This window comes from Helicoverpa armigera, chromosome 19 (genome assembly GCF_030705265.1).
Source record: "Helicoverpa armigera isolate CAAS_96S chromosome 19, ASM3070526v1, whole genome shotgun sequence".
In the NCBI taxonomy this organism is placed as follows: Eukaryota; Metazoa; Arthropoda; class Insecta; order Lepidoptera; family Noctuidae; genus Helicoverpa; species Helicoverpa armigera.
In genome coordinates this window covers 7,514,098-7,539,711 of record NC_087138.1, presented here as the reverse complement: position 1 = coordinate 7,539,711, position 25,614 = coordinate 7,514,098, and the positions used below count along the sequence as shown (strand labels likewise).

General features: G+C 32.4%; 1 protein-coding gene across 3 annotated transcripts in view; it reads left to right on the top strand.

The window, feature by feature from the left end:
- The first annotated feature begins 10,379 nt into the window (after nucleotides 1-10,379).
- Nucleotides 10,380-25,614, top strand: part of LOC110373280 (synaptotagmin-6) — a 110,314-nt gene continuing 95,079 nt past the window's right edge. For 2 of the 3 annotated variants that reach the window (XM_049841270.2, XM_049841268.2), the window contains exon 1: nucleotides 10,380-10,535. In XM_049841270.2, coding sequence (XP_049697227.1) covers nucleotides 10,421-10,535 — 115 coding nt within the window. In that variant the 5' untranslated portion in view covers nucleotides 10,380-10,420. Of the gene's footprint in view, nucleotides 10,536-11,141; nucleotides 11,296-25,614 lie in introns of those variants that run through there. The other variant, XM_049841271.2, reaches the window with a different exon arrangement.

Below are 25,614 nucleotides of genomic sequence, written 5' to 3'. Positions count from 1 at the left end.
TATTTTTTATCATCTATGAGACAACATATGTATTACATGTATACCCAGCTACTTGGAATTTTCGAAAGATTTAAGATGAGTTTAGAATTTAATACGAAATCATGATATAGTTCAATGCTCTGAAAATAATGAATAATATTTTGCTTTTATATTTCAACAGCTGTCTCTCTTTCATCCGGTGTCAGATAAGCTCAAATGGTTGAATTTTCTATGTGAGTAAAACGTATTAAAATTTCATGTTTCTTATTTAAAAATAATATACTATTACATTTCATACGAAAATTTAATTATTTATTATTATTAATACAAAGTATAAGTAGTACCCTTGGGTTGCAGTATATCATTATATCGTCACCATTCTGAAACCTACAATCACCAAATAATAGGTTTTCTCTTTCCCGTACATAAATAACGGTATATTTAATTTTAATAATCATACGATATTTCATAAATATGCTATAAGAAACTTTTTTTACAATATTTTATCATTCAAAGACGTTCGCGGCTAAGGGTGTCTACCCACTAACTCGTAACGTGTGGGACCGTACGGCGAACGGATTATGCTAAAATCTGTTTCGGTTTATATTGGAATCTCATATTTCATTTTTCACGGTCGTTTTATGATCGGCACGACGTGACTTTGATGTTATAAATAAAATATGTTTTTTCAAGCTTTATTTTATATGTTGGGAAAGGTAGATGATCTGCGTTGAATTTTTGAATGTGACAGATTAGCGGAAGCTGTCAAGTTTGATGTATATGTAATACATACCTAATTATACGTACATACGTGTATATCTATTAATTAATTTCATAAGATTTGTCTTCAATATAATACAAATAAAGCTTTAAAAAACTTAAGGAATGACATGTCGTACTGGTGCATTTTCTCGTTTGTAAAAAAACGGTTATACTTTTTTGTTCATTATTCGTAAAATATAGGTTAAAAAAAGTGGATCTTACAAATAGGTGCAAAGCGATATATTGTTTTCATAGCGGAACATAAACGTGATATGCGTTTACCGTTTAACTGATGTACAAAATAATAAACCCTTATTGATAAGCTGTGAAAACAGGTAATCTTCTGTAAAAACAGCCGCGGGCTAATTTACATTTGAACCCATTGTTGTCAATCCATAGAGCCTTTTACACCAATGTGTGCCCACCTTTCACCTCAAGGTCGACCCGAGTGGTGCCGCGTAATTAAAATTTAATTATTTCAACTCCAATGTTGATTTTTGAAGCGGTTTCACCAAACAGTTTGAGTGGGTCTCTACCCGAACAAATTAAGCCTTTTTCATAATTAGTCCAGTGATATAATTCTATTTTTCTTTTAGGATGATAATGACTAATCTGTGCAAATTATTAGGTCGTCAATTATTTATTATTATTTATTTTTTTACATTTCTCTCTCATCCTTGTACAGATGTTTAAACTTATGTCACGAAAGCAAGTGAGTCATATATTTTTGTGTGCAAATAAATATGCACATTGTCTTGATATGTGTAAGCTTGGAAGCTTTGAACACCGAGTCATAAACACACAAAGTGCATGTACTACATTTGATGATGATGATGTACTCCTAGCCGATTATCGGCTACGGCGGCCTGCGCAGTTGGCTAATCTCCTTACTCTCGTGCACAATGCTTATTATAGTGCACAAGCATTTGCGCAGACACAGGTGCACTCACTATTCCTTCACTCTCATAGCCCGATGGGACGGTAATCCGACACGACCGGAGAGAGATCAGATGTATATTGATACACGCAAGAATGACTCACCCTCTTTCTAGAAATAAAACATCTATAAAGAAAGTCTTGATCATCGCTTTGAGCAGATGAACCATGTAGTTAAATAGTTGTCTTAACCACAACAAGCTATTGCATTCCTTTCTTTTCTTTTGACACAAATGATTATACCTTTCTCCAATTCCATCTATATTTTCTTTATAGCCTCAAAGGACTTCGCAAGATATCAATAAAAAAAATATTTTTCTTTGATTAATATATCAGAAAATAATGATAATATTGACAGTAGGCTTACAAATTAAGTGCTTTCAGATTGGGTATTTAATTAAATTCGATTGGTTTCTCTTGGGAGACTAACTAGACGGGCGTGAACTTATACATACAACTTATACATATGTCATGTACTTTTGATATTGTTTGTAATAATTTCGATGCTACAGCTACTTACTGCCCACCACAGATTAAACAGTCAGCCGACAATTTACCAAATTTATGTTGATCAAAGTTTTCAGTCGGTCTGAAAGTAAAAAGTAAAAGTAAAGTAATCTTTATTGTGTTGATTGTGTTGGTTACAGGTGTTAGATATAATTATATACATACAGTACAACAATCAGCCCGTTTGGGCATACAATAATTAAGGCCCATTCGGGCAGGTACATTATTATTTATTACAAAATTATATAAATTACAAACTAATTACTTATTTTCTAAAAAATCCTTAATAGTATAATAACATTTTTGTGCCAACCATTGCTTCATTTTTACTTTAAACAATCGTAATGGAAGTTCTCTAATAGTTCGGGGTATTTTATTATATATATCGGATAAATACCTTATTTTTGTCATGTAACTTCATACTGATTTATGAGCCCAAACAAGCTATAGGGCGACTAAAAGTTTGCTGTGTACGGGTACTTTTATTATTTCGTGAATTGTGTTATTTATTGACGCGTGTTTCTAATGGCTGTGAGAATATTAATACTGCATATTACAGGGTTTTTGACTTTCTGTTTAATAACTGTGGTTGTGTGGACTTAATAAGAGTACTCAACTAAAACCTTGGTTTAATATGCTTTCGATGGTTCGGTATTATATTTCGCGTCTAATTGCCTGAGTTGACTTCTTATTTTATTACAAGGGATATTTTATATTATGCTTTAGGTATATAATAGACTTGCAGTACATCTGTCTTTTAATTTCGTCAGCATGAACACACATTCAAAGAATGTAACCCGGCTACTGGAATTTTACAGTTCTATACATATTGATTACAAGTTTATCATTGTGGGTTTCTGCTTAATTTTAAGAAAACACCATGCTCGAGTTAAACTCATAAACAAAGAGCCAAAATAACTTTAAACCAATAATAAATACATTTCCAAAAAACAAAAGTTTTTGACAACAATAATTTCCAAAATGAGCTTTCATTATTGATGTTAAAAGCCAATTGTTCTTTTTACTTTTATTTGATTATTTACTTAATTGCAAGTTTCGTAAGTTACTGAATTTAATTTGTTAAAGGTCAATGAATTTGTGACGTCAGTTCTATTTAAATAAAGGAGTAGGCAGATGTAATTGTGTAATTTATACGTGTATAATGAAGCTTAATTTCTTAAATGTCTTAAGTTGTTTAAGAATTTAATTTTATTCTATTTATTTCAGTTAATTATTTTAGTCAGAGGTTAATTTTTAGTGACGTTTTTTACTCATTTTGCAACATTTTGTTAATGCATTTTTAATGCTACATGCTACGTGTTAATTTTTTATTAGGATTTTTGTCAGTTTGTTTGTGTAGAACATATTTTTTACAAATACAGAAGATATCTCACGACAACTACTTTACTAAATATTCATAACTGCTCTAATATAAAAAAATATCTACAACTTTCTCAAATGAATTGACTAAGTTAAAACTGAAAGTCTTTTTGAAATCGGTCCAGTGTTTCCTGAGATAAGCGCATTTAAACAAAATAATGATGTTGATGTGCCTCTAACGCAGTGCTTATTGCCCAACTTTGTGAATATAAAGAGGTCAATGTATTCAATAAATCACTACTTACCCTTTAACACAAAGATAGCAATATAATACAAATAGAGAAAGTAATTAAAACGCCCACTCCTACATTCTGTTCGCACAGCACTCAAACCCATTTGTTGGAAAAATAACGTCTTGAGATAAAAACCTTTATATTTGTACTGTGTAACACTATTAAATAAGTGCTTTTCTTCATGAGTGGGTGATTATTACAATATCAAATAACGCACTATTACTTGTATAGGCCTTTTATATTTTTTGAGAATATATGAGAATCTTAGAAAATCCCGACTCCCTATTAATATTATAAATACGAAAGTAACTCTGTCTGTCTGTTACGCTTTCACGTCTAAACCACTGAACTGATTTTAATAAAATTTGGTACAGAGATAGAGTTGATCTTGAGAAAGAAAAAAAGGACAGTTTTTATCCCGGACTTTTGAAGAGATCCCTTGGAAACGCGATATAACCGAAATCAACGCGGGTGAAGCTGCGGGCGGAAGCCAGTAATAAAATAAAGGTTAGAATATATTTGGAATACTTAAAACACAGCCTCCTCCCCTGCAAACTCAAAAGTCCGCCGTTAGTTTGATCGGGCTTATCAGTAAGTATGGAGATGAATGGTCATGCGCTCATTACAACGATCTGGTATCCGGCCGGTATCAGACCAACTAAATAGTTTCATTGGATTCAGGATTACCTTCAAAATAAACAGTCGGTCTGTCTGTTATTTCTATCAAAAAATCTACATTAAAATTTTTATTTCAGTACAATATACTGAAAAACGCGGATGTAAAGGACAGTTTTTTAAAACCGTAATATCATGCTCTCAAAAAAATAAAACATCGGTAGCAGCTGCAGTATTTTTGAGGGAATTAAGTCTGTAATTAATATTTGCAAAAAAAGATGGAAAGAAAATTAAAAAATACTCCTCGTTTTTTCCTTGTCGAGGGTTAAAGGATTTATCTGTTTATAATGAAGATATAAAGTATGAAACAGTTGCAGTAAAGTATACGTTGAGATTTTTTTTTTGTCATTATTTTTATGGTTTTGTAGATAAAGAGACAAGAGGCCTATTGTAAAACATAAGAAAAATAATATTTAACGCTATTACTAAAGAAAGAAAAACTGTTTTTCTGTTAATAAAAAAAAATGTTTATTTCTTTGGTTTCTTTGGAGTCCTAGGTATGATTCCCAGGTTGGGCCGAAGCTGCATTTTCACAAAGTAGCTCGAAGTCTGGAATTTGCACTCGGAGAGCACGTTAAGTACAAACATAGTAGATACTTCATAATATCAAACGTACCACTATTCAGTACAAAGGATTATTGCAACTCGAGTCAATCTTGCAGATCAATGCATAAAGCGCTCAGTATATTCATTAGCAGTATCTGCTCTCAAAGGGAGCTCTTATCTCAAAGGCATAAGGTTCATATTTGTGTGACAGTATTGTTAAGCCCCGTCTTGTTTCCTAACAAACATGAGCCTTAGGATATGCAAGAAACAATTCCTTTTGAAATAAAGATACTGTATAATTATTGCAGTTACAATTATATGTACAGCTGTTTCATTCAAGAATTAGCTGTTTTTCGAGATTTAACATATGTTCCGGGAGCCTATGTATCATCATCTGCCTAGCCTTTGCCCAGCTATGTCAGAATGGGCTGCCAGTCTAACCAGATGCAGCTGCGAACCAGTATTTTACAAGGAGTGACTGCCTATCTTACTTCCTCAACCAATTAACCGAGCAACCTCTTGGTAAGACTAGCTACTTCTAGGTTCAGACTACCCGTAACGACTGCCAAGGATGTTAAAATTACAAGCTCTAGACCATCTGTGTAGAAAACATTGAAATTGGTTCAGTAATTTTGGCGTGAAGGCGCGGCAGACATACGGACGTAGTATTAAAGAAAGAAGTATTTGGATAGAACATAGGTGGTACCTTATAGTTATTAAATAAATATGTATTAAATTTTACGTCATCTGAGGTCACCCTTAAGTTCACAAAATTAATATTTCGTATTACATTAATCATGTTTGACCAGTTTCCATTAATTAATAGTAAATAAACCTTTTGTTCTGCAGTCGAGTAATGAAGACTGATATTGCAAGCCTTTGTATTAAACTATGATTTTAATAGTATTTAAACGAGATGATATAAAACTTATTAGTTTAGTTAACTTTTGAAGACCAGGTTCTAAAGCAAAAGATACAGCTAAATATTTTAGAATTTTAAAATTAATTTGTATGTAGTTTATTTTATGTTTAAGTTTTTAGTTCAATTAGTAAAGTCACTACTACATTATAGAACAAATACATACTTTTTGGTTGTTTGATGGTGCCCCAAAGCCTCCGAAACTACTGAACTGATTTGAAATATTCTTTCATTGTCGGAAAGCTACACTCTTCCCGAGTCACTTAGGCTATATTTTATCCAAGTATGGGCAGCAGTCCTCACGAGACGCGGGTGAAGCCACGGGAAAATGGCTGGTAACCAATATAACACCTATGCCAATATATAAAAAGTTCATATAAACATATTTTTTCCATGAAATAAGTCAAGGTCAAAATTAAAAGCAAAGCACTAATGACCATATATGTTTACTTTCTAATGTAAAAGATAGTATCAATTTACATGTGTAAACTACTATAGGGTTATATATAGGGTTAAACTATCTTGTTATACATACAAGCTAACTCAAACGGCTACGAGCTACGGTGCTACGCCGTAGCGCTACGGGCTACGGGCTACGGATGTGTTTGAGGCCGAGAGTCTATCGATAAATTGCTTGGGCTTTAGTCAGATTGCTTGGCATGTTGTCATGTCAGACTAATATTATAAAGGCAATTGTTACCGAGTATGTGTAACATATACATCGCTGTTGTTAAAAAGCTATTACTTAAACTATAACAGTTATTTATGTGTTCGTCTACTGCACGTACCTACCAATATTTTTGCAACCATAATGAGACTCATTGTGAAAGGATACTCTTTCCTAAGATACAGACAGATTTTCTGTCTAGTTTAGAAAAGGGAATTCTAAAACCCATCTTATACGTGATGTACTGGTTCTATAATATATACCATTCTCATAAGATAACCATGTACTAATTACTATTGAATAATAATATGTTATGTTATATATTACTGTCTAGTTTCATCAAAATCGGTTCATATCAGAATGACATACACGCTACATTTCATCCTGATGAGGAAAGTGGGTAAAACCTTAGTCAAAGCTAGTATGATACTACAATACTCCTATGCTGTGAAAATTTACAAAATAATTTGTATTTTTGAAAATGATTTACTCATCAATATCTAGGGTTTTTGTTAAGTGACACCATTGTAATCTGCAACATGCTAATACAGCATTAAAGTTTGTCATCAATCTGAAACTGAATATAAACGTGATTAGTTAACTAATATATTCAAGTAGATAGACCTCCGTAACTAAGTAAAGTAGTCACTTAAGTTTTATAACATTGTGCTTAGTACCATACGCGTGTACCTGTTAAGTGTAGTTGACACTAACGGATTGTGTAAAACGGACTATATAAAATATTTTTTTAAAGTCCTCCAACGTGTCTGTCTGTATGTCCACGAAAGCTCAAAATTTAAATTTAGATAAAAAATTCATCATCTGTTTTTTGAAATCGGTTCAGTAGTTCAGGAGATTAGTCCCTGAACACAACGAACAATTTTTATTTCTGTATTTACATTAATAGATCATACTATGTATCGGTAGTATATGAATGTTTTATATGTGAATGTATGTATGTATGTTGACCTTGAAAACAATTAGATCGATAGCGATAGGCTCGGCTTTTTAACGGACAACAGTACAAATTGTTGCTTGGAATCGTTTTTCAAATATGTAGAACGTTTTTACAGTATTTTGTAAATTATGTATTGAAAGTATTTTTGATAGAAAATAATATATTGACACAATGAGGCCGTTGGAATTGAGTTCATGAATAATTTAAAATATTAATCAATTTTAACATTCGTTATAAAATTTATATGGAATTTTTAAAATAAAAAAATCATAATATTTCAGAATTGAAAGTAGGTAAAAAAATAGTTACACTGCAGTATTAATTGAAAATATTAATTACACAGCAATATTATTTCATAGAATTATATAACAAATATGTAAATAAATTGGTAATACCAAAGAAAAAATTAAATGAAGTCACTTACTTAAATTACAAGCTGCGTACGACCAAAAACCAATGTGAAATAGAACTGTATCTTTACAAGAGGCAGACAGTTGTAACATGTCAGTGTTATTCTACTTTCTTTAAAAATTAACTATCTACCACGATGCAAACATATGTATTACATAAAAAAACACTGTATAGCAATTTACATTAAAAATACACTGGAGTGGGAAGTTACATTGCATAATTATCTTGGTATGTAGTTGGATTTCAGTCTAATGGGATTAAGATATCTACACTCTTCAACACGGGCAGTACGATACCCGTAAGATCATCCTCCGAGCCTTTTTCCCAAACTATGTTGGGGTCGGCTTCCAGTCTAACCGGATGTAGCTGAGTACGATACCCGTAAGACTGGTTGTTATATTCTCTGATTTCCCATTATAAAATAAGACAACGTTTGGCCAATCTTTATGATAGCCACCCATCTACGAACAAACCGCGTCGACCATCGTCACCTGTGATCAATCGAACTGGGCAGCTGGTACTTTGCCACCAGTTCCTAAGGAAACATAAAAAATGCTGCCCTTCAAACCTTATAGACCAACCTTTAATAAGTTAGTTAGAAGAAGCACTCAACATATTATTGTAAGATGCATTACAGTTTAACTAAACTCTATGCACTCAAGGTACGTTAGTGGTAAAAGCTTGTATATATGGGTGTCACCGGAATATAACAAGATCCGTGAATTTAGATATTTCCTAGGAAAAAAAACTTTCGTAAGATTCCAAACAAGAGATAAGTTATAATATGTACATTCGTAAATTTAGTAATGAATATCCACATTAGTAGAATTCTAAACGGACTAATAACAGAAGAGCGTTAAATTTTACGCTTTTTTAAATACGTTAAAAATAATATAATACACTGCTCTGAACACATGACTAAGGCAACCAATCAGAGCGTAGCGTTTGGTTATTGCTTATTTCTAATTTTATTTTTTCCGAGCCTTTCCCAACTGTATTTTTGTCGGTTTTTCAATTTATAAAAATATAGGAGTTAAATAATGCAATTTATCTCTTTATTATCTTATGTATATTAGAAATATCCTAGGAAATGTATAAATTCGCGATTCTTGTTATTTTCATTTGACATAAACATCGTGTGAGTGCAGGGCGGGAGATGTATCTCTTTGATCTATGCTCGTGCATAATTATAGTATAACGAGGTTAGGTTTTAGTTAGATAAATAAGTGGGAAGATTTAAGGAATAATTTTCTATATTTATATTTAAGATGCGACGGACTGAAAATTGATAAAGGTCTTGGTGAAAATAGTGTTGTCTTTTACAATAATAATGCATGTTTTAGTATACTTCATATAGTGCATATATGTATGTATACAGTGCGTATCTACCAGAGTTGTATAACCTCATTTCAAGAGTCACGTTTTAGTTCTAGGTAAAAGAGAACCTTGCTCACTAAAGAGCACTAACCTACAATTGTGGCTGCTTATACGTGAGAATATAAAATAATTCGTCAAAAAGAACAAAAAATAACAGTAGCTATATAAGCTTTTGGGTACGTAAAAAATTGTAGCGTTAGTTATGATACCAATAAATTCAAATTACTTTAAAAACCCCTAAATTATAATTTAATGCTTCGTAAATAATAATGTTTTAAATCTTAATTAGTTGTAACTTTACATATAAATTGTATGCAAGTTTAGTCAAGTAGTAAGCAGTAGTGTTGCTGATATATAAATTTATATATTTTAAACTCAGGTTGCCAAAAGTTAAGTACCTCGTAAATAATTTGGGACACATCTTATTGCGCTTTACATCAGTCCTGCTTTTAACTTCAAATTAACTAGCTTCCACCATCGAAAGAAAATATGAAAGCGTAAAAGCGTAACAGACAAAAACGTGAACTAAAAATTAAATTTTACTAAAGAAACTACCCATAAAAGGCTGAAGACATTCTCGCTATTATGCCAGTATCACAATAGACTCCATGATAGCTGTATTCACCGCACATTATTAATTAATACAAACAAACACGGTTGACCTCGCTACTGGCTGTTCGAAAGGTCAAGTTCATCCCCCGTACCTAACCATCACAGGAGGTGACATCCCGTATGCAAAAAATACGCCAGTCCTTCGAACATACGCTTAATTTCCATACATTACACAAAAAAGGGAAAAAAATTATATGTTTTTACGGAAGAGTGCAGGTTTTCTTACAAGTGGTATGTGACCTTGAAATGGTTACCAACATTTTTCAGCGTTGAACAGCACTTGTTTCCAGGTATCGATCCCGCTTCACACAAGATAACAACACTATAAGTAACACGCTGGCTGTCAAGCACAATCGAATCGAACTTACAAAGCGCAACCCTCGAAGTGCAGCTAGTACCTGCGTAAAGGTGGTCCCGATTGTTTCCGAGGCACATTCGCGCCCAGACCGTCGGACGCGATGGGCGTTCCCCAAGTCGGTACGACCGTTTCACCCGCCGAGCAAGGGCTCGAGCGACCGCGTCGACCCCACCTGTTGATCGTTGACGATTCCAGGGAAGCGAGAGCGGCTGAAGGTTAGTTCTTAGTTTAAAAATTTGACATTTTAATGAGGATTTTTTATATTATTTATTTAATTCGTGAATACGATAAATCGATTTTTTTATTTTTTAAATGATAAAAAAAAAAATTTGGATAATATTAAAAATGTGCATTATTATGTATGATGATTTTTTGTAGTTAAAAAGTCTGAAAAATGTGATTTCAGTGAATTATTTTTCATGAATTTTACGTGTAATTTTCTAATCCAGTTTTTTACGTCTACGTTTGAGAAAAATAAAATAAATGTTTTTCATAAAAAAAATAAACCACCACCAGCAAAAACCAGTGTTAAAACACGAATTATTTGTGTACGAAAAAGCACGTTTTATAGTGGGTGTGACAGTGAAAATATTTACGTGGTTCGAAAGACAATACAGCGATCGCAAATTAAACTGTAAAATTAAGATAAATTGCGCTTAAAAAAAACAACACGAATTTATTAAAACAGGCAGATAACAAGAATATTATGTTTTATTTATCACCGGATTCTACTATCTGGGTACGAGTTGTGTAGGTTTGTCCATACAAACATTATACAGTTATTTAACAAAAATTGTCGTAGTGAACAGTTCTATAGTGAAATATTCTAGTGAAAAAGGGCGTAAGTGCTATATTTTTGGATATTTTTCTTTATATATTTTACGATAGTATTTACAGCCCTCCGTAGTATTGGCTGTAAACGTGTTACGACTCGTAAATAATATTCTGTGGCACTCCTTACACTTGGATATCAAGGTCAGTTTATTTTTTTGAATTTTTCTTAAAAAAAATGATTTGTTTTTTCAATCATGGGTTTTTAAGTTGTATAAGATGAGTCTAGCTTTTTAACTAAAATTGTAATTTTTTTTATTAAATTATGTCGTGTGAGCGTGAAAGTCATTACGAAAAGCACAGAGTAAAATTAATTTATCTTACACACCTACTTTATCTTTTACCAAATATTTATTAAAAATTAAAAAGTCTTTGAACAAAAAACGACAAAAGTAAAAACCAACTAGAATAGTGATTTCAATATCCGTTTTCTAGACATTGTCCGCTCAACTGAACACGGTCATAATAAAACCCTATTGTCTTTGAGCTGAAATTAATCATAAAATGTGGCTTCCATTGAACTGAAAAGTTTGTTGAAATAGTTTGGAATTCTATTGAATATTCCTCGTTATTGTTTTATGTAGAAGTCGACACTTTTACAAAAAGTCTTTGAGCAAAAATAATGAGTCTAGTAAAATTATTGTTTTGCTGAAAACTAGCTGTTTTTCATGGTTTCGCCCGGGTCTCAAGGACAACACTCACACCCGGATATTAATCCTTGAGGATTACAACTATATTCGTGTTAAAAATGTAAATCAATTCAGTCATTACACAAACAAAGTTACAGCATTTATAGTTAAAACAGTGAAGATAAATAATAATTAATGTACTCCTCTATTTGTTCCTAGTTCGATAATATTCAAGGTCATAAAAGTGCGACACACATAGTTACACATATTCCTGTCTTGTTTGTGGCAGTAACCTCACTAGTTCACATCGATTGTCTCGAACATGGCCGTTCTATGACACTGTGTGTTCTTGTATCTATGTATGTATGTTCGCATGCCTGTTGCGTCAAGTCCAAGGTCACTTATCACGCATAGTACTCGGGTAACATAATTCAACATTGACGAAAATAAAAATAAATAAAACCTCTTAAGGATTACCATAAAAATAATAATGTGCGTGTCCATTAAAAATAATAAAAACTTTCTCTATAATTTTTCTGTGCATTGTTAATTTTTTGGCTCGAAAATAAGAATGGAGGTTTTAATAAAAGTTTTTTTAAGTTTTCGCGAGTTTTTGAATAAAGATTTTTTTAAATTAATCTGTGGGCGTAATCATATTTGTTTTCGTAATCCATCTTTGATGAAAAAATTGGCCATCAAAAATAATAGTGATGGATTAGGGATCCAAAGTGAAGTTACCACAAAATGTAAATAGTTTAGATAATGTTTCGATTTTAAGATTAAATGTGTTGTTTAAGGAAAAAATGAACGGTTTACATTTTCAGCGACCTAATTACATATTTCCTTCATTTACCTTAAACTTAGGTAAGTTTTACTTTATTCTATATTTTAGTAGGCAAAATACCTTCTCATTTTTCAACCCCCGTTATCAATATATCGACGAGGCGTTAAAAATTGAAGTTGTTTACACCAACGCGGTTTTAATTTGTTTTGATGTCACTAGACCGTGAATATTGGGTTTGTTATTTTCTATTTAATGTAATACTTTGGTAATAAAATTAAAAACGTCTTGTAATAATGAATTTTATTATTATTGCAAACTAGGCAACGATGGTTAGGAACTACTTAGGTATTAAATTACTGTTTTCTCAGAACTCCGAAATGGAAATTCGACTATTATACCGTTATTGGTCGTTGACAGATATTATTGCGTGGTTGTCAACATCTTATTCAGAATAGTTTATTGAAATTGGGCATGATATTGGCATTCATTTACATTAAATATGTTTACAATGCGATAGCACCCTCAAAACTTTGCCCCTTCCTAGTTTCCATAGAAAGAAAAACAGTGAAGAAACTTCCCAGTAACACAGCTGCATATTACAATTTATATAATTGTTAAAGTGTGGTTTACGGCAGTTTCCAAAATTCTATCTATCTGTTGTTTTGCCTACCAGAGATAGGAATTTGACTTTAGTTGGGAATTTCTGTTAGTGATTAAGCAGTTAACTTTTGTGTTCCGTGTAGTGATATCAAATCTGAACTGGGATGAGTGATGAGTGAATTATTCCGGGTTCGAGACTTGGCCCACGTGTAAGGAATATTTCGTATTTACTACCTATATACCTATAAATATGAAAATGGGAAAATTTTCCCTGTCCGATACTTTTGGCTCTTCTAGTGTACGGAAACGATCAGTTATTTAGCGCTGTTTAATAATATGTTAGACAACACGTGCAGGTTTTTTTCATGGATAAGTGGGATTATCGTGTGAATACAATATTTATAATTTGTAACTTTCCTTAGATATGTAGCCTTAAAAGGGATTCATTTTGTTAAATACGGATAACGATACGATATTTTCATAACACACTAAATAAGCACAAAGACAAATACATTTTGAACTGGAGACTTTTAACAGCGTTTTTATACTAATAGATTTTCCGCGTGGTTTTTTCGATCGGTCGAACGGTGTCGCAAACAAATGACAACTATCGGGACAAAAGATGAGACGTTGCTATTCATTTTTGAAGTTCAGAATATGTCGCGCGCACACGCTCGGATTTACGCAAGATAAAAATCCACTAGTGTAAACTCGCTGTAAATACTCAAAAAAATCCGAGTTCTATATATTTTACCTTTGGAAATTCCTATCCGGATTCTAGTCTAGATTTTTTTGGTTCAAATTCAAACAGATTGGTGAAAGGTTTTAGTTTATTTTTTTTACTTTGCCTTTGGTTGGTTGCGTGTATATTTTGGTTGAATTTGTTAGATAAGCTGAAACACGTGCTAGCTTCGAATTTGTATCAAATAGTGAACTATTTGTAGGTAAGTATGGATTTAGGGCATTACAGGTGTTCTATATAAACCTAGATAGGCTTAGCACGTGTTTTTCTAGAATCCAATTAGTGAATCGTATTATTTACTGCTGATGTTTTTTAGCTTTATTGGTATTGAAACTCTTTTCTTACCTATTCAACAATTTTTTGGCTGTTTTAAAAAGTTTATGTTATTTAAATGTAATTATTACATTTTAGTATGGCCTTGATAAAATTTTTGAAGTGACTGATAAAAAAAAAATACTTTTGTTTGTAATCGACTTCTCAAAGAGGTATCCGTATTAGGAGTTTGTTTCTGATTTAACTCTTTGTGGTTTTATTAACCGTTTGGCATACTTTTTATTGGTTTTTGCCTTTTATTAAGAATAGTGTCTAAAATAAAATTGATACTTTTTGGCTTCATTTCCAAGCGAAATAGAAACAAACTACATAAACAAGAACAAATTTTCTGATGCCTTTTAGTTTCAGTTTTTAGTTTTAGGTTCTTTAAAAGAATAGTTTTTAATTAAAATGTAAATATGGTTTAAAGAGAAATAAAAAAAGTTTAATAAGAACTTACATTAAATCAATAATTTAAAATAAAGAGGTCAAGGTTATCAACCTATTTCGAAAACACCCAGTTGTTCTCACTAAAGGTCCCATCAAGCGTCGTATTGTTGACAGTGCTAATTGTTCGGCGTATCCAATTCCCTCAGTACAACACAAATTGTGTAATATCGCGCTGTATTACTGATCCCGCTAAATACATAATTAGTAATTAGCTATTCAGTGTAAATGTTAATATTATTATATCTTGTAGGACTTGAATTGTACAATATTATTGTAAAGGCAGTTTTGGGGCTGAGTTTGTTACTGCTGCACGTTTAAATGGTTGACAATTTTTAATTTTTTTAAACCGTCTTCAAAAAAAGAGGTTCTCAGCGCATGTCAGCGTGTATGTTTGTGCGCGATTATCTCACTTTCGCCTGTTGAACGGTTAAAGCGATTAGTGCTGATACACTATTTTATATTTTACAAAAAAAGGATGCGAAAGAAAGGATGCGAGTGAAAAAAATGTTAACCTTCATTATGCATGTAGATAGAGATGTTTACATGCATACATACATATAGAATAGACGCAAAAAATACCTATTAGAAAACGAGCAATATCAATGCTCGAATCTCATTTTTATGGAAAGCATTGCATTTACTGAATGTAAATATTTTTTACTTATACTATTTACTTTAACTGGTAAAATTGATAATATGCATTGAATTTTTACCAGTGTAATAAAAATAAATTGCATATAGATAGGTATAACGTAATTTCGAAATTCAAATTGTTATGACATTCGAAACGTCATTTCATAAATGGAATACTTCTGAAGGCGGAAAAAATAGACTAAACTACTTTTGTTTTTTTTTTCTAGGAAAAAGGTCTTAGGTTCCATTGCTGCAAACCTTTTTAGAAGATGAGGTTGAACTCATTCCTTCTAGGATTTTGAGAGTAGAGTGACTTTTTGTACCTTTTGCGTCAAGAAATTTATTGTACTTTAATCCTTTTCTACCGTTTGTCACAAGTTTTTTCCTTTTACCTCCAACCTTTGATCTTGAAGCGAAATACATAGAGTATTATTACAGTCAAGTTTATTAAGAATTTAATGTTTTAAGCGACTTTAAATTAAATTTGTTGAATTCAATGACACTTAGTAGTTTTTCTTCAATAGTTAGTTTTTGATGAAATAATAATAGGAGAGTATTAATTACTTTTATCTAAATAATCTAATTTTGATATAAAACTTGTTTACAATTTATTGACAGATGAGATCGTAAAAGCTACTTATTTTGTTTTAATAAAGTTAGTGTTTAAGAAGATTTTGTATTACAATTTTCGGTTAAACACCTGTCAAACGTTTGGCTATGTTTTTTTTTTGGAAAAAAGATATAGTTTTTGTAGACTTTTTCCTTATATTTCATAGATAAGAACCACAGCTTCTGAGAAAAAAATGTAATGAATTACATATTCAAGGAACAAATGAATATTTCTTACTTTTCTATTATAGTATAGGGTACCAACACTAACAAGTCGTATGTATACGTTTTTGTAAGTAAATGTACATATAAACCACTTCAACTGCTAGCAATAAAAAGCTCTCAGATTTTATTCTCAATCCCACTAATGGTTAAGTAAGGGCATGGCGTTGCTAAGTGAAAATCTAAGTTAATGTTAAGTAACGTGCAAGTTATGAGATGTAAATATATCGATTAACTTGGAATATATCGTACTTGATATGCTTAAGAAAATTTAATCTAGAATTTTGATAACTGAATTTAGATTTTGATTACGTACTAAATACCCCTATATTGGGAATTGGTATAAATATAATATAATAGGCAATCGGCTGATATGATGATGATATTGGAAATGGTACAAGGTGACCGAGCATGAAGTTTAAGGTTCGATACCCATATGATGAAGTGTTATTTTGCTTTTTTTTTTAATTTTTTGCGACTACAATTTAGTCAGAAAAAATGGTGTTCGCCAGATGATTATTTAGGAGCAAAACTGAAGCAAAAATCCTATGTGAGCCTCGGAATAGATCGATACTTGTATTTTTAGCTCAATTTAAAAGGTTTACACGGTTTACTAAACATTTGAGTTCACTAAGCCTTTCACTAAGTCTTTAGGTATTAAATAAATATTCTAACACGCATTCATGCCTTGTAGGTTAGAGCTTAAGCTTTGTAACAGTTGGTTAAATTTTAGTTTACTTAATCGTAGATTGTGATATTAATTGTCACTAATAAATAAGTGCTATAAAGCTGAAGTGTCTCTTGTTTGAAAGCATTAAAGGCAGAAAGAACTTGGCCGAAAAAAAAATTTTTCATTGTTAGATAGCCTATTTATCGAGGAAGGCTTTTAGAGGGTTCGCAGATAAGTTCCCACGATAGCGAGTGAAACCGGTGGCAGAAGCTAGTTATTAACATTAGTAAGAATCACTATTCGTTGTACGTATAAAAATAGAATAGAAAAAGTTCAAACACATCCTAATTAATTACACAAATGTAAAGAGTATTTACTTAACACTGTTATTTACTTTTATATTTACTCTCTTTGAGTACACAATACAATATACTTTGCATTTTATTTGCTTTCTACTTAATATTCGCAAAGGTTCTCAGTAGATTAACTTACAAGTTTTGAATACTAACTCGGAAAATCGAAGATGGAAATAAAGTTAATTTTCGTTCCTAGGTAGCTGATTAATTTCAGGATTATAATAACCTCATGCTTGGCAGTGTTGGTTATTATCCAAACTAATATTATAAATGCGAAAGTAACTCTGTCTGTCTGTCTGTCTGTCTTTTCTTCACGCCTAAACTATTGAACCGATTTGTGTGAAATTTGGTACAGACATAGTTTGAAACTTGAGAAAGGACATAGGATAGTTTTTATTACAAAAAAAAAAACAAAAATAAAATTATTCCGGACATATAGCGCCATCTATTGGTCAAATCAAAAATCTGCTGTTAGTCACTATTCCACGCGAACGAAGTTGCGGGCAAAAGCTAGTTACCTATATATTTAATTAAATAATATTTCGAAGTATGTCTTAGAAATTGACAATTTTTTAAAGACACAACTGAAAGTCTGACAGATTAAATTTTCTTGGAAATAAAAACTCGGAAAATTTTCAAGCCCATATTCCACGAAATAATTTCCCTAACAAAGTAATGACGTCCCAAAGCCTTAATTTGAATATATTAATAAACTTTACCGATATCCTTCCACGTAACTTCCCTTCATTAAGTTACTCAAACTGATCAAGTAAAGTTAGAACACCAAATCTTATCCTTGACCGAATACATCATCCTCCGAGCAGTTTCCCAACTATGTTGGGGTCGGCTTCCAGTCTAACCGCATGCATCAGTACCAGTGTTTTACAAGGAGCGACTGCCTGTCTGACCTCCTCAACCCAGGTGCCCGGGCAACCCAATACCCCTTAGTGAGATTGGTTGTCAGACTTGCTTGTTTCTGACTATCCGTAACGACTGCCAAGGATGATCAATGACAGTTCACATACAGATTAACGTGCCATCCAAAACACAGTCATTAGTGTCTGAGATTACTTAGAAAGTACATACAAACTTAGAAAAGTTGCATTGGTACTTGCCCGAGTTAGAATCGAACCACTCATACTCGAGAGATTGGTCCTTTACCCACTAAGCCACCACGACTTCTTTTGTCCTTGACCGAATTGCTAATGATTAAATATTTATTGTATATATAAAAAAAAACTCTTATTACGGCCTTGAGGATGGGGAAGTTTCCCATCCCGGTAAACTTGGCCCGGTTATCCGGCTTCAAGGACGCATGTCAGGTGATTTTTGGCGCATTATGGGGCTCATGATAGATGGTGTGAGGGTACCGCATAAATTATAGAAGGATAGTTGTATGGGTAAACAAATGGCTGAGATGGGTACCTTTCTTGGGTGAGATTATCTTTTGTTTGTTTATAATTAGTTTTTTGCGGTATGTTCTTACCGGCGTAATTTATTTTTACTTCTGAAACAATAATTACCGTGCTTCAGTGAGTGATTACATGTTAAAATAGCAATAATCACCGACAATATAACAGTCCGATTTAAGAAATCAGCTGATTATCTGCCATAAATTTAAACAGATTTTGAAACGAACTACAGATGTTTTTTTTACCACAATCTTGAGTTTGTTTCGGCACGTCTTCGCAAGGATAGTCTGTAACGAAATACCCCATTCAAAAATAAAGGATATTATTTCGTTTCTTTATTTCCTAACAATTCCCTAGACGTTATCTGCATTAATTATTCTTACATCTAAGTGATCGTGCAGTTGAGCGCTCGATGATTGTCGATCGTCGGAAATAACTGAATAATGAACGACATCCCCGGTGCTCGCTTCACGATAATCACTGAGAAGGATAGAATAGTGCCGTTAATAGGGTTTTTATTTAACTAAAGGTGAACGATTGTTATTAATGAAAATGTTAACAAGTTCGTTTTGTTCACTTTCTGGTTAAAAGTCGACTAAAACATCAAAAGGAAAGAACTATAAGATATGTAGGTATTCTATTTTAGTAGGCATAATGGTGAACAAACTTGATAGGACTTTCATACAAATACACAATAAACAAATTTAAATAATGGTTCAATTGTTTAAGTAACTCTTGCTATAGTATTTACACTGATTTTTAAATGCATTTTATTTCAAAACTGTGTTCGTAAAACTGAGATTGTTTACCTTGGTTTAAGTGCCTATTGTACTATATTTTTTCTTAATGGTTCTAAATGTTTAACAATGATGACAAATCGCTTACACAATTTAAAATAATTATCCAGTAATTACAATAAACCACGTAATTTTATTTCTTCGTTTTAGAGATAGTTAATAATAAAGAGCCTCTTACAAAATGGCACTGTATTTCTTAGATATAAGATTATGTTGAGACAAACGAGCTACGCCGTAGCCGACTACGCCGTAGCAAGGTACGTGCTACGCCCGTGTAGGTAAATTTTTTCTTCGATGTAATTTTCAAAGTTTCTTTGTGTAAAAATCTACACTTTATGAGGGTTACATGAATTTATGAATACTTAATTTGTTGATTATCATTCTAACATTATACTTGGAAATGCCATACATTGTTTGGTTGTATGTCTATGGGTATGTTTGTTACTCTTTCACGCTGAAATTACTGGATAGATTTTGATGAACTTGGAAATAATAATATAGCTTATGTATAAGAATAAACTAAGCGCGGGAAGTATTTCCTTCTAGGTGTGGGTAAAACCACGGGTAGCAGCCATAACATATAAGCTCCTTTTCATCCATATGCGGGAAGTAGGTTCCTCTAGACGTGGGTAAAACTGCGGGTGGAAACTAGTGTTCCACACTTATGAATAATTCAAGCAACTATACAGTTAGATGCCTAACATGTAGCAATATGTATAGTAAGAAATGCATCGCAGTTAGTCTTGCATCGTTGAGCCCTTTAACTGTATAGTAAACGTTGACAATGTGCGGCGTACTTCAAAGATGTAGTTTAGTTAATATTCTTCAAACAGTTCTATGTTAACGAGTTCGGTTTGTTCACTTAATAGTTAAAAGTCGACGTTTGTAAGTAAGAGACGTCTGTGTTTAATTAAATATTTAATAGAATTTATTTGGTCCACTTCATGTTATTTTTTAAATAAAGTAGGAATAAGATTCAACTGAATTTAACACATACATGACAGGTGGTTAAAATCAATTTTATATAGCTTTTTTAAAAACATACGTCAACCGTCTGCTTATTACTTTTTGTAATAATACCAAAGCATAGCATACATTTGATTCTCAATTCTCATTTCAGATAACAAATAAATAGTAATATCCTTATTAACACTTACGAATATGTAGAACAATTGTCAGCATATAGGCAGAAACGCAAAATACACATCCCAGGGTAGTAACCGTAAAACAACCTTTTAATTTACTACGTCTACTACTGAAAACACACACACTCACACACACAACCAAACACAACTAGAGTAAATACAGAATATTTAACGCACACATTGACATATAGACAGTTCGTCACTCACACAACCAAACAGATATGACTCAAATAAATACAGAATATTTAAGAGGACGAATTGGAAACTTTGGCGCCAAGGATCTCAAGTTTTCTCAGTAAATACAAAACGGATCAAAATACAACTTGGTTACCTGAAAGTTCATGATATAAACCTTATTTTGTTAGACATGTTCAAAACATGATTAGGTAACTTTTATAACAGAGAAAAATATATCAAACATACTTCTTTTTAAAATGAGATTCACATACTCTTTAAAATTGTGGAAGGAATTGTTATCAAATTATCATTTCTAAATAATAAAATTACAAAACCATTTTGTCGCTTACGACTTTTAGTTATAAGCTAGCGCGCGTATTGTTATCCTCGCCCCGCTCAGACGCTCCGTCCCCGCTTGGCATCTTAGATACGCGTGCCGGTTATGGAATTATTGTTTACCAATTCGTCGCCTTAACGCACACTCTAACATACAGACAGCTCGTCACTCACACATGTAAATGCGTCTTCCCCGAATCGTAGGCGTGGCTGGTACAGTCGCCGACATAACTACAACCCACGTTTATGATTGTACTAAAAATAGTACACTCGTTACTGTGTCATAAGTGTAGTACACTTTTGTACTCCACTTTACCTTTGATCTTGGAAACTGTTACCTACATGTTACCTACATATTGTTTGTGGTGATTTTTCTTTGACGTATGTTTCTGACATTCGGTTAAGACTCAGATTTCTTAAGGTATGTGGGCGCCCCTTTTCATAATAATCATCGTTATGATATAATTTGTATTCGCCCACGAACGTGTTTTGTTGCTTTGTTTTTGCCACATTTTACTGTGTACTACATTTTGTCTTAGGTGTTCATTTTTTTCTTTGATGTAATACAGTTGTAAGGTGTTAGAAACATATTTATATAAATGACACAGATTTTGAAATGTTATTCTGATTGTGTACAAAATTATTTTTACTAATTTTTTTACACAAAAAAAACTATTGCTAAGGTTGCATTTATAGACATTTTAAATCCATTAAAATGTTATTCGTCAATTTTAAGTAGAAAAAAACATACATATTGTCTAGAGAATACCCTATATAAATAATTAGACCTTTATTAACCAAATACAGCACATCATATTCTTAAAACTTTTAAAAATCGCAGAGCAAAAACTATTACTTATCTTACATTTAAAATTTTTCTACACAAAGAACATGGTTTTAACTCCCAACAGGCGTAACTGAGAGACAAATTAACTAATTAAAAAAGAAAAAAATGTAAAAAAATGCAACAAAAGAGGTTGTATATTACGCCGAGGTTTTTCCCTGGGTAATAGCCAAGTTCCATTACAGTTAATGTGCACTTTGATGCATGAGCTTGCATTTTTAATGTATTATCATTCCTCTGGTCTTTGTTAATGGAAACTATAGATTACTTAGAGAGTAGAGCCATTTTATGGATTATGTATTTGTTGAAATAGTAATGAAAATGATTAAAAACGTATAATAATTAAGTAAAAATTCAAAGTTAGTAGTTTTTGCAAGAAAAAAAGATGAAAAATTATTTTTAACTAGCTTTTGCCTGCGGTACAACTTGTGTCCAGAGAAAAATGCTTTTTGCACCTTATAAACTAAATCTTATTACTATACACGGTACATAGACCATTATCTAGATATGTTAAAAATCTGTACTATTTTTTAGTAGTTAGTTTACAAATATTAATCGTAAAAAAAAAACAAACCAAAATGGCGTCATAATAAACAAAAAGTATCAAACAATTATTAACGAGTTTGTACAAAGTTTCCATGGGTCGGTTTACAAGGGTCCAGTTATTATATTAAGCCCTTCTGTCCTCGACTGTACTTGGCAAAGTTTAAGCGATTTTGGTTTTCATTATTTTATTGTATCGCTAAGTGGTTTGTTTTCTTTGTTATCAATTGTATTGTGTTGTATCATTTGTAGGCTACTATTTGAAATACGTTTTGATTTGTAATTAAGATCGCGCTTGAATTTTGTGTGCGAAATATCTTGGAGTAGACCAATGAATTTGATTTATCAAGTGATATAATGAATTTATAATTCAATAGTTCTTCACAAAACCAAGATGATGTTATCACTCATAGATGTCATATTATATCAAATGAAAGATTTAATTTACATAGATATTTACAGAACAAAAACATTTACAATCAGACAAATATACAAATACAATATGTACTAGTAAAAAGAGTGTCTGAATTCGCTGTCGAATATTTTATTAAATTGCTGATTTTGTTTACAACTAAAAGTTTTTAATCTACTTATAGTCGTTTAATATACACAACTGATTATACATATAGTCACAAATAATACGAAAAAAATCGAATTAATTGTTAACAAAATCTGCCTTTCTTATAAGTCTATCTTTCACCATCTTCTCACGTTCTCAAAAGTGATACTTAAAAATGTTTATATACATGATCTTCTTAATTTCAGACCACTTAAGCCGCAAAGTCCTCAAGTGATATTGTTATTAGCTTCCTATGTCAGACGAAATTGGACCTTAAGTGGACCGGCTAGTGTTGAAACTTGAGTGTCATACAATTTAATTAACTCAAGACTGTTACTGTATACTTTGTTGCCGTGGTGAGAGTATTTGTGTAGTTTCCTCTTGTGTGTGTGTGTGTGTGTGTAATTTTTCTTGGATAAACAGGGTTTTTTAATGACATTATCTCACGGTTTTCTACCTATATAAAGTAACTGAAAAATTAGCAGAAGCTCTTTTTTAAGTAACAGCCGTAGTATAGGCAGTCACTCTATATATAATACTAGTACTCATCTGCATCTGTAAGACTGGAAACAGACCCCAAAGTAATAAAGAAAAGGCTAGGCAGATGATAAAAATACCATTATAAAATAATCGTTCTTCTTTCTTAACATTTTCATGCAAGAACAACTATGACTTTTAAAACCGTGTATATTGTGATGAATGAATGAACGATACTAAGCGTAGTTCATTCATCATTCAACGATAACATGATGGATAGCCCATACTTTTGTAGCAATCTGAAGCAACGAGAATTTTCAGGATTTCACATGAAAACAGGAGTGATCGATCTCTTTAGTTTTTTCTTACGACAGAGCTAAAATGTGGTGTTTTTTTTAATGTAAATGTTGAAGATAGGTTTTTGTTTTTATTATTGGAGTTTTAGTAAGTACGTTTGTATTGGCATTGATTTGCATATCCTAATTATTATATTTGCTTTTTATACAGTAGGTACCATATTTGCTTAAGGCATGAACACCACCTAAGACATTTTCATGCTGCGTTTAACTTAAATACTCCAATTTACATATGCAACAGGCGGAGTGTGTGCTCAGTAATGTTCAATTACCAGAGTACACAATGCGACTATCAGACCGCAACGGTACATTCCCATGGTTTGCGACATTCGCGCGTGGCTACGGACGCCCGCATGCGGGTGATAAGTATTTAGCTGACGCGCTGTTCTCATAGGGTAGTATACAAGTGTCATAGGCTAGTATACACGCAGTTAATTTGCATGCGTGCTAAATTCAAGGTTGACATAAAGTACGTAAATAATCAATTTAAAGTATGTGGCATGAGGGAAATAGCTCATTTGTGCTGCGTTTTTTGTTCTTGTATGACTTATGGCCGATGAGAAGGGGTTGAATGGTACCAGGCTGACGTCAGAAAGGTTTCATACTCTGACTATTGACACATCAACCACGCGCTTAAAAAGCATACGGGTGATCGCAGCCGCAAGCGACAGTCGAAGGACTCAAAAATGTACCTTTAATACGTAGAATTGACTTATCCAACCCCAATTAACAAAAAAAACAAAAGAAAAACACTAAAAACAAACAAATGAAACGTTATCTCTTTAAATATAGAATTCCCAGTCCACAAATACATTTTCAAGGTTTACATGCTATCGATGTTCAGGCGGAAACGCAAGCAAGGTCGGAGGCTGCGCGGGACTCGATCGTGACCTATTTCCGGGTCAAGATCACAAGGAGGGGGGATGTGACGTAGTGTGCGCGCGCAACATGTTCATTCTGAATGAATTGCAGACTGAATTGTTTCCTTTGTTAAGGGTTTATTTCCTGAGTTGTTTATTCCAGTTTTTTTTCGTTTTAACGAGTTTTTATTTTCTAGGTAGATTTTTTTTGATTTTTTTTATGCCTGACATGATATGTATATCAAAGGTAATAAATAAAAACTACTTTAAATGGACTCACACGAACCAAGCTATTTTCACACTGAACATTTATAAAAAAAGTTGTTTTATAAGGGTGTTCAAATAGTCAATATTAACAAAAATCAAGTCATGATAAACTGTATAGAATAGGCGGAATAGCAAAAAAAAACAGTACACCCATAACCCAATTATAATTAACTAACTTATTATTATGAATTAACTTATCGATACAAAACACAACGTAACTAAAATTCTCTCATCACCACAATACCAAACATTATATGCAAAATATTCCTCTCCAAGCTTTACAGTATACAATATATTGGCACGAAAAGGGGAGAATTCAGGCTTCATTTCCCCACAAGGGGATTATTTGGCCACCGTAATGAGAACGTCCAATATTTAACTGCCAATATATCTCGCTGTGTGTTCAACGTAATAAATGGTTGGTTTTCTCTCAACCTTTACTGTTTTTTTAGTTTGTTTTTTTTTTTTATAGATTGTTGGTGATGATACTCTTGTTATCGTAATGTGATATTGGTTTATCTGCTGTGGCTTGCAACAGGTTTAAATTCCGTATCGATTTTTATTGAATCTCTACCGCAATCGGTTGAGATTCATGGAAATACATTGAGTAATTTTTGAGTTTATTGCAAAGAGCAAAACGCAATGGAGAACGATTTATTTGGTTTGACAATAAAAAGTATAAT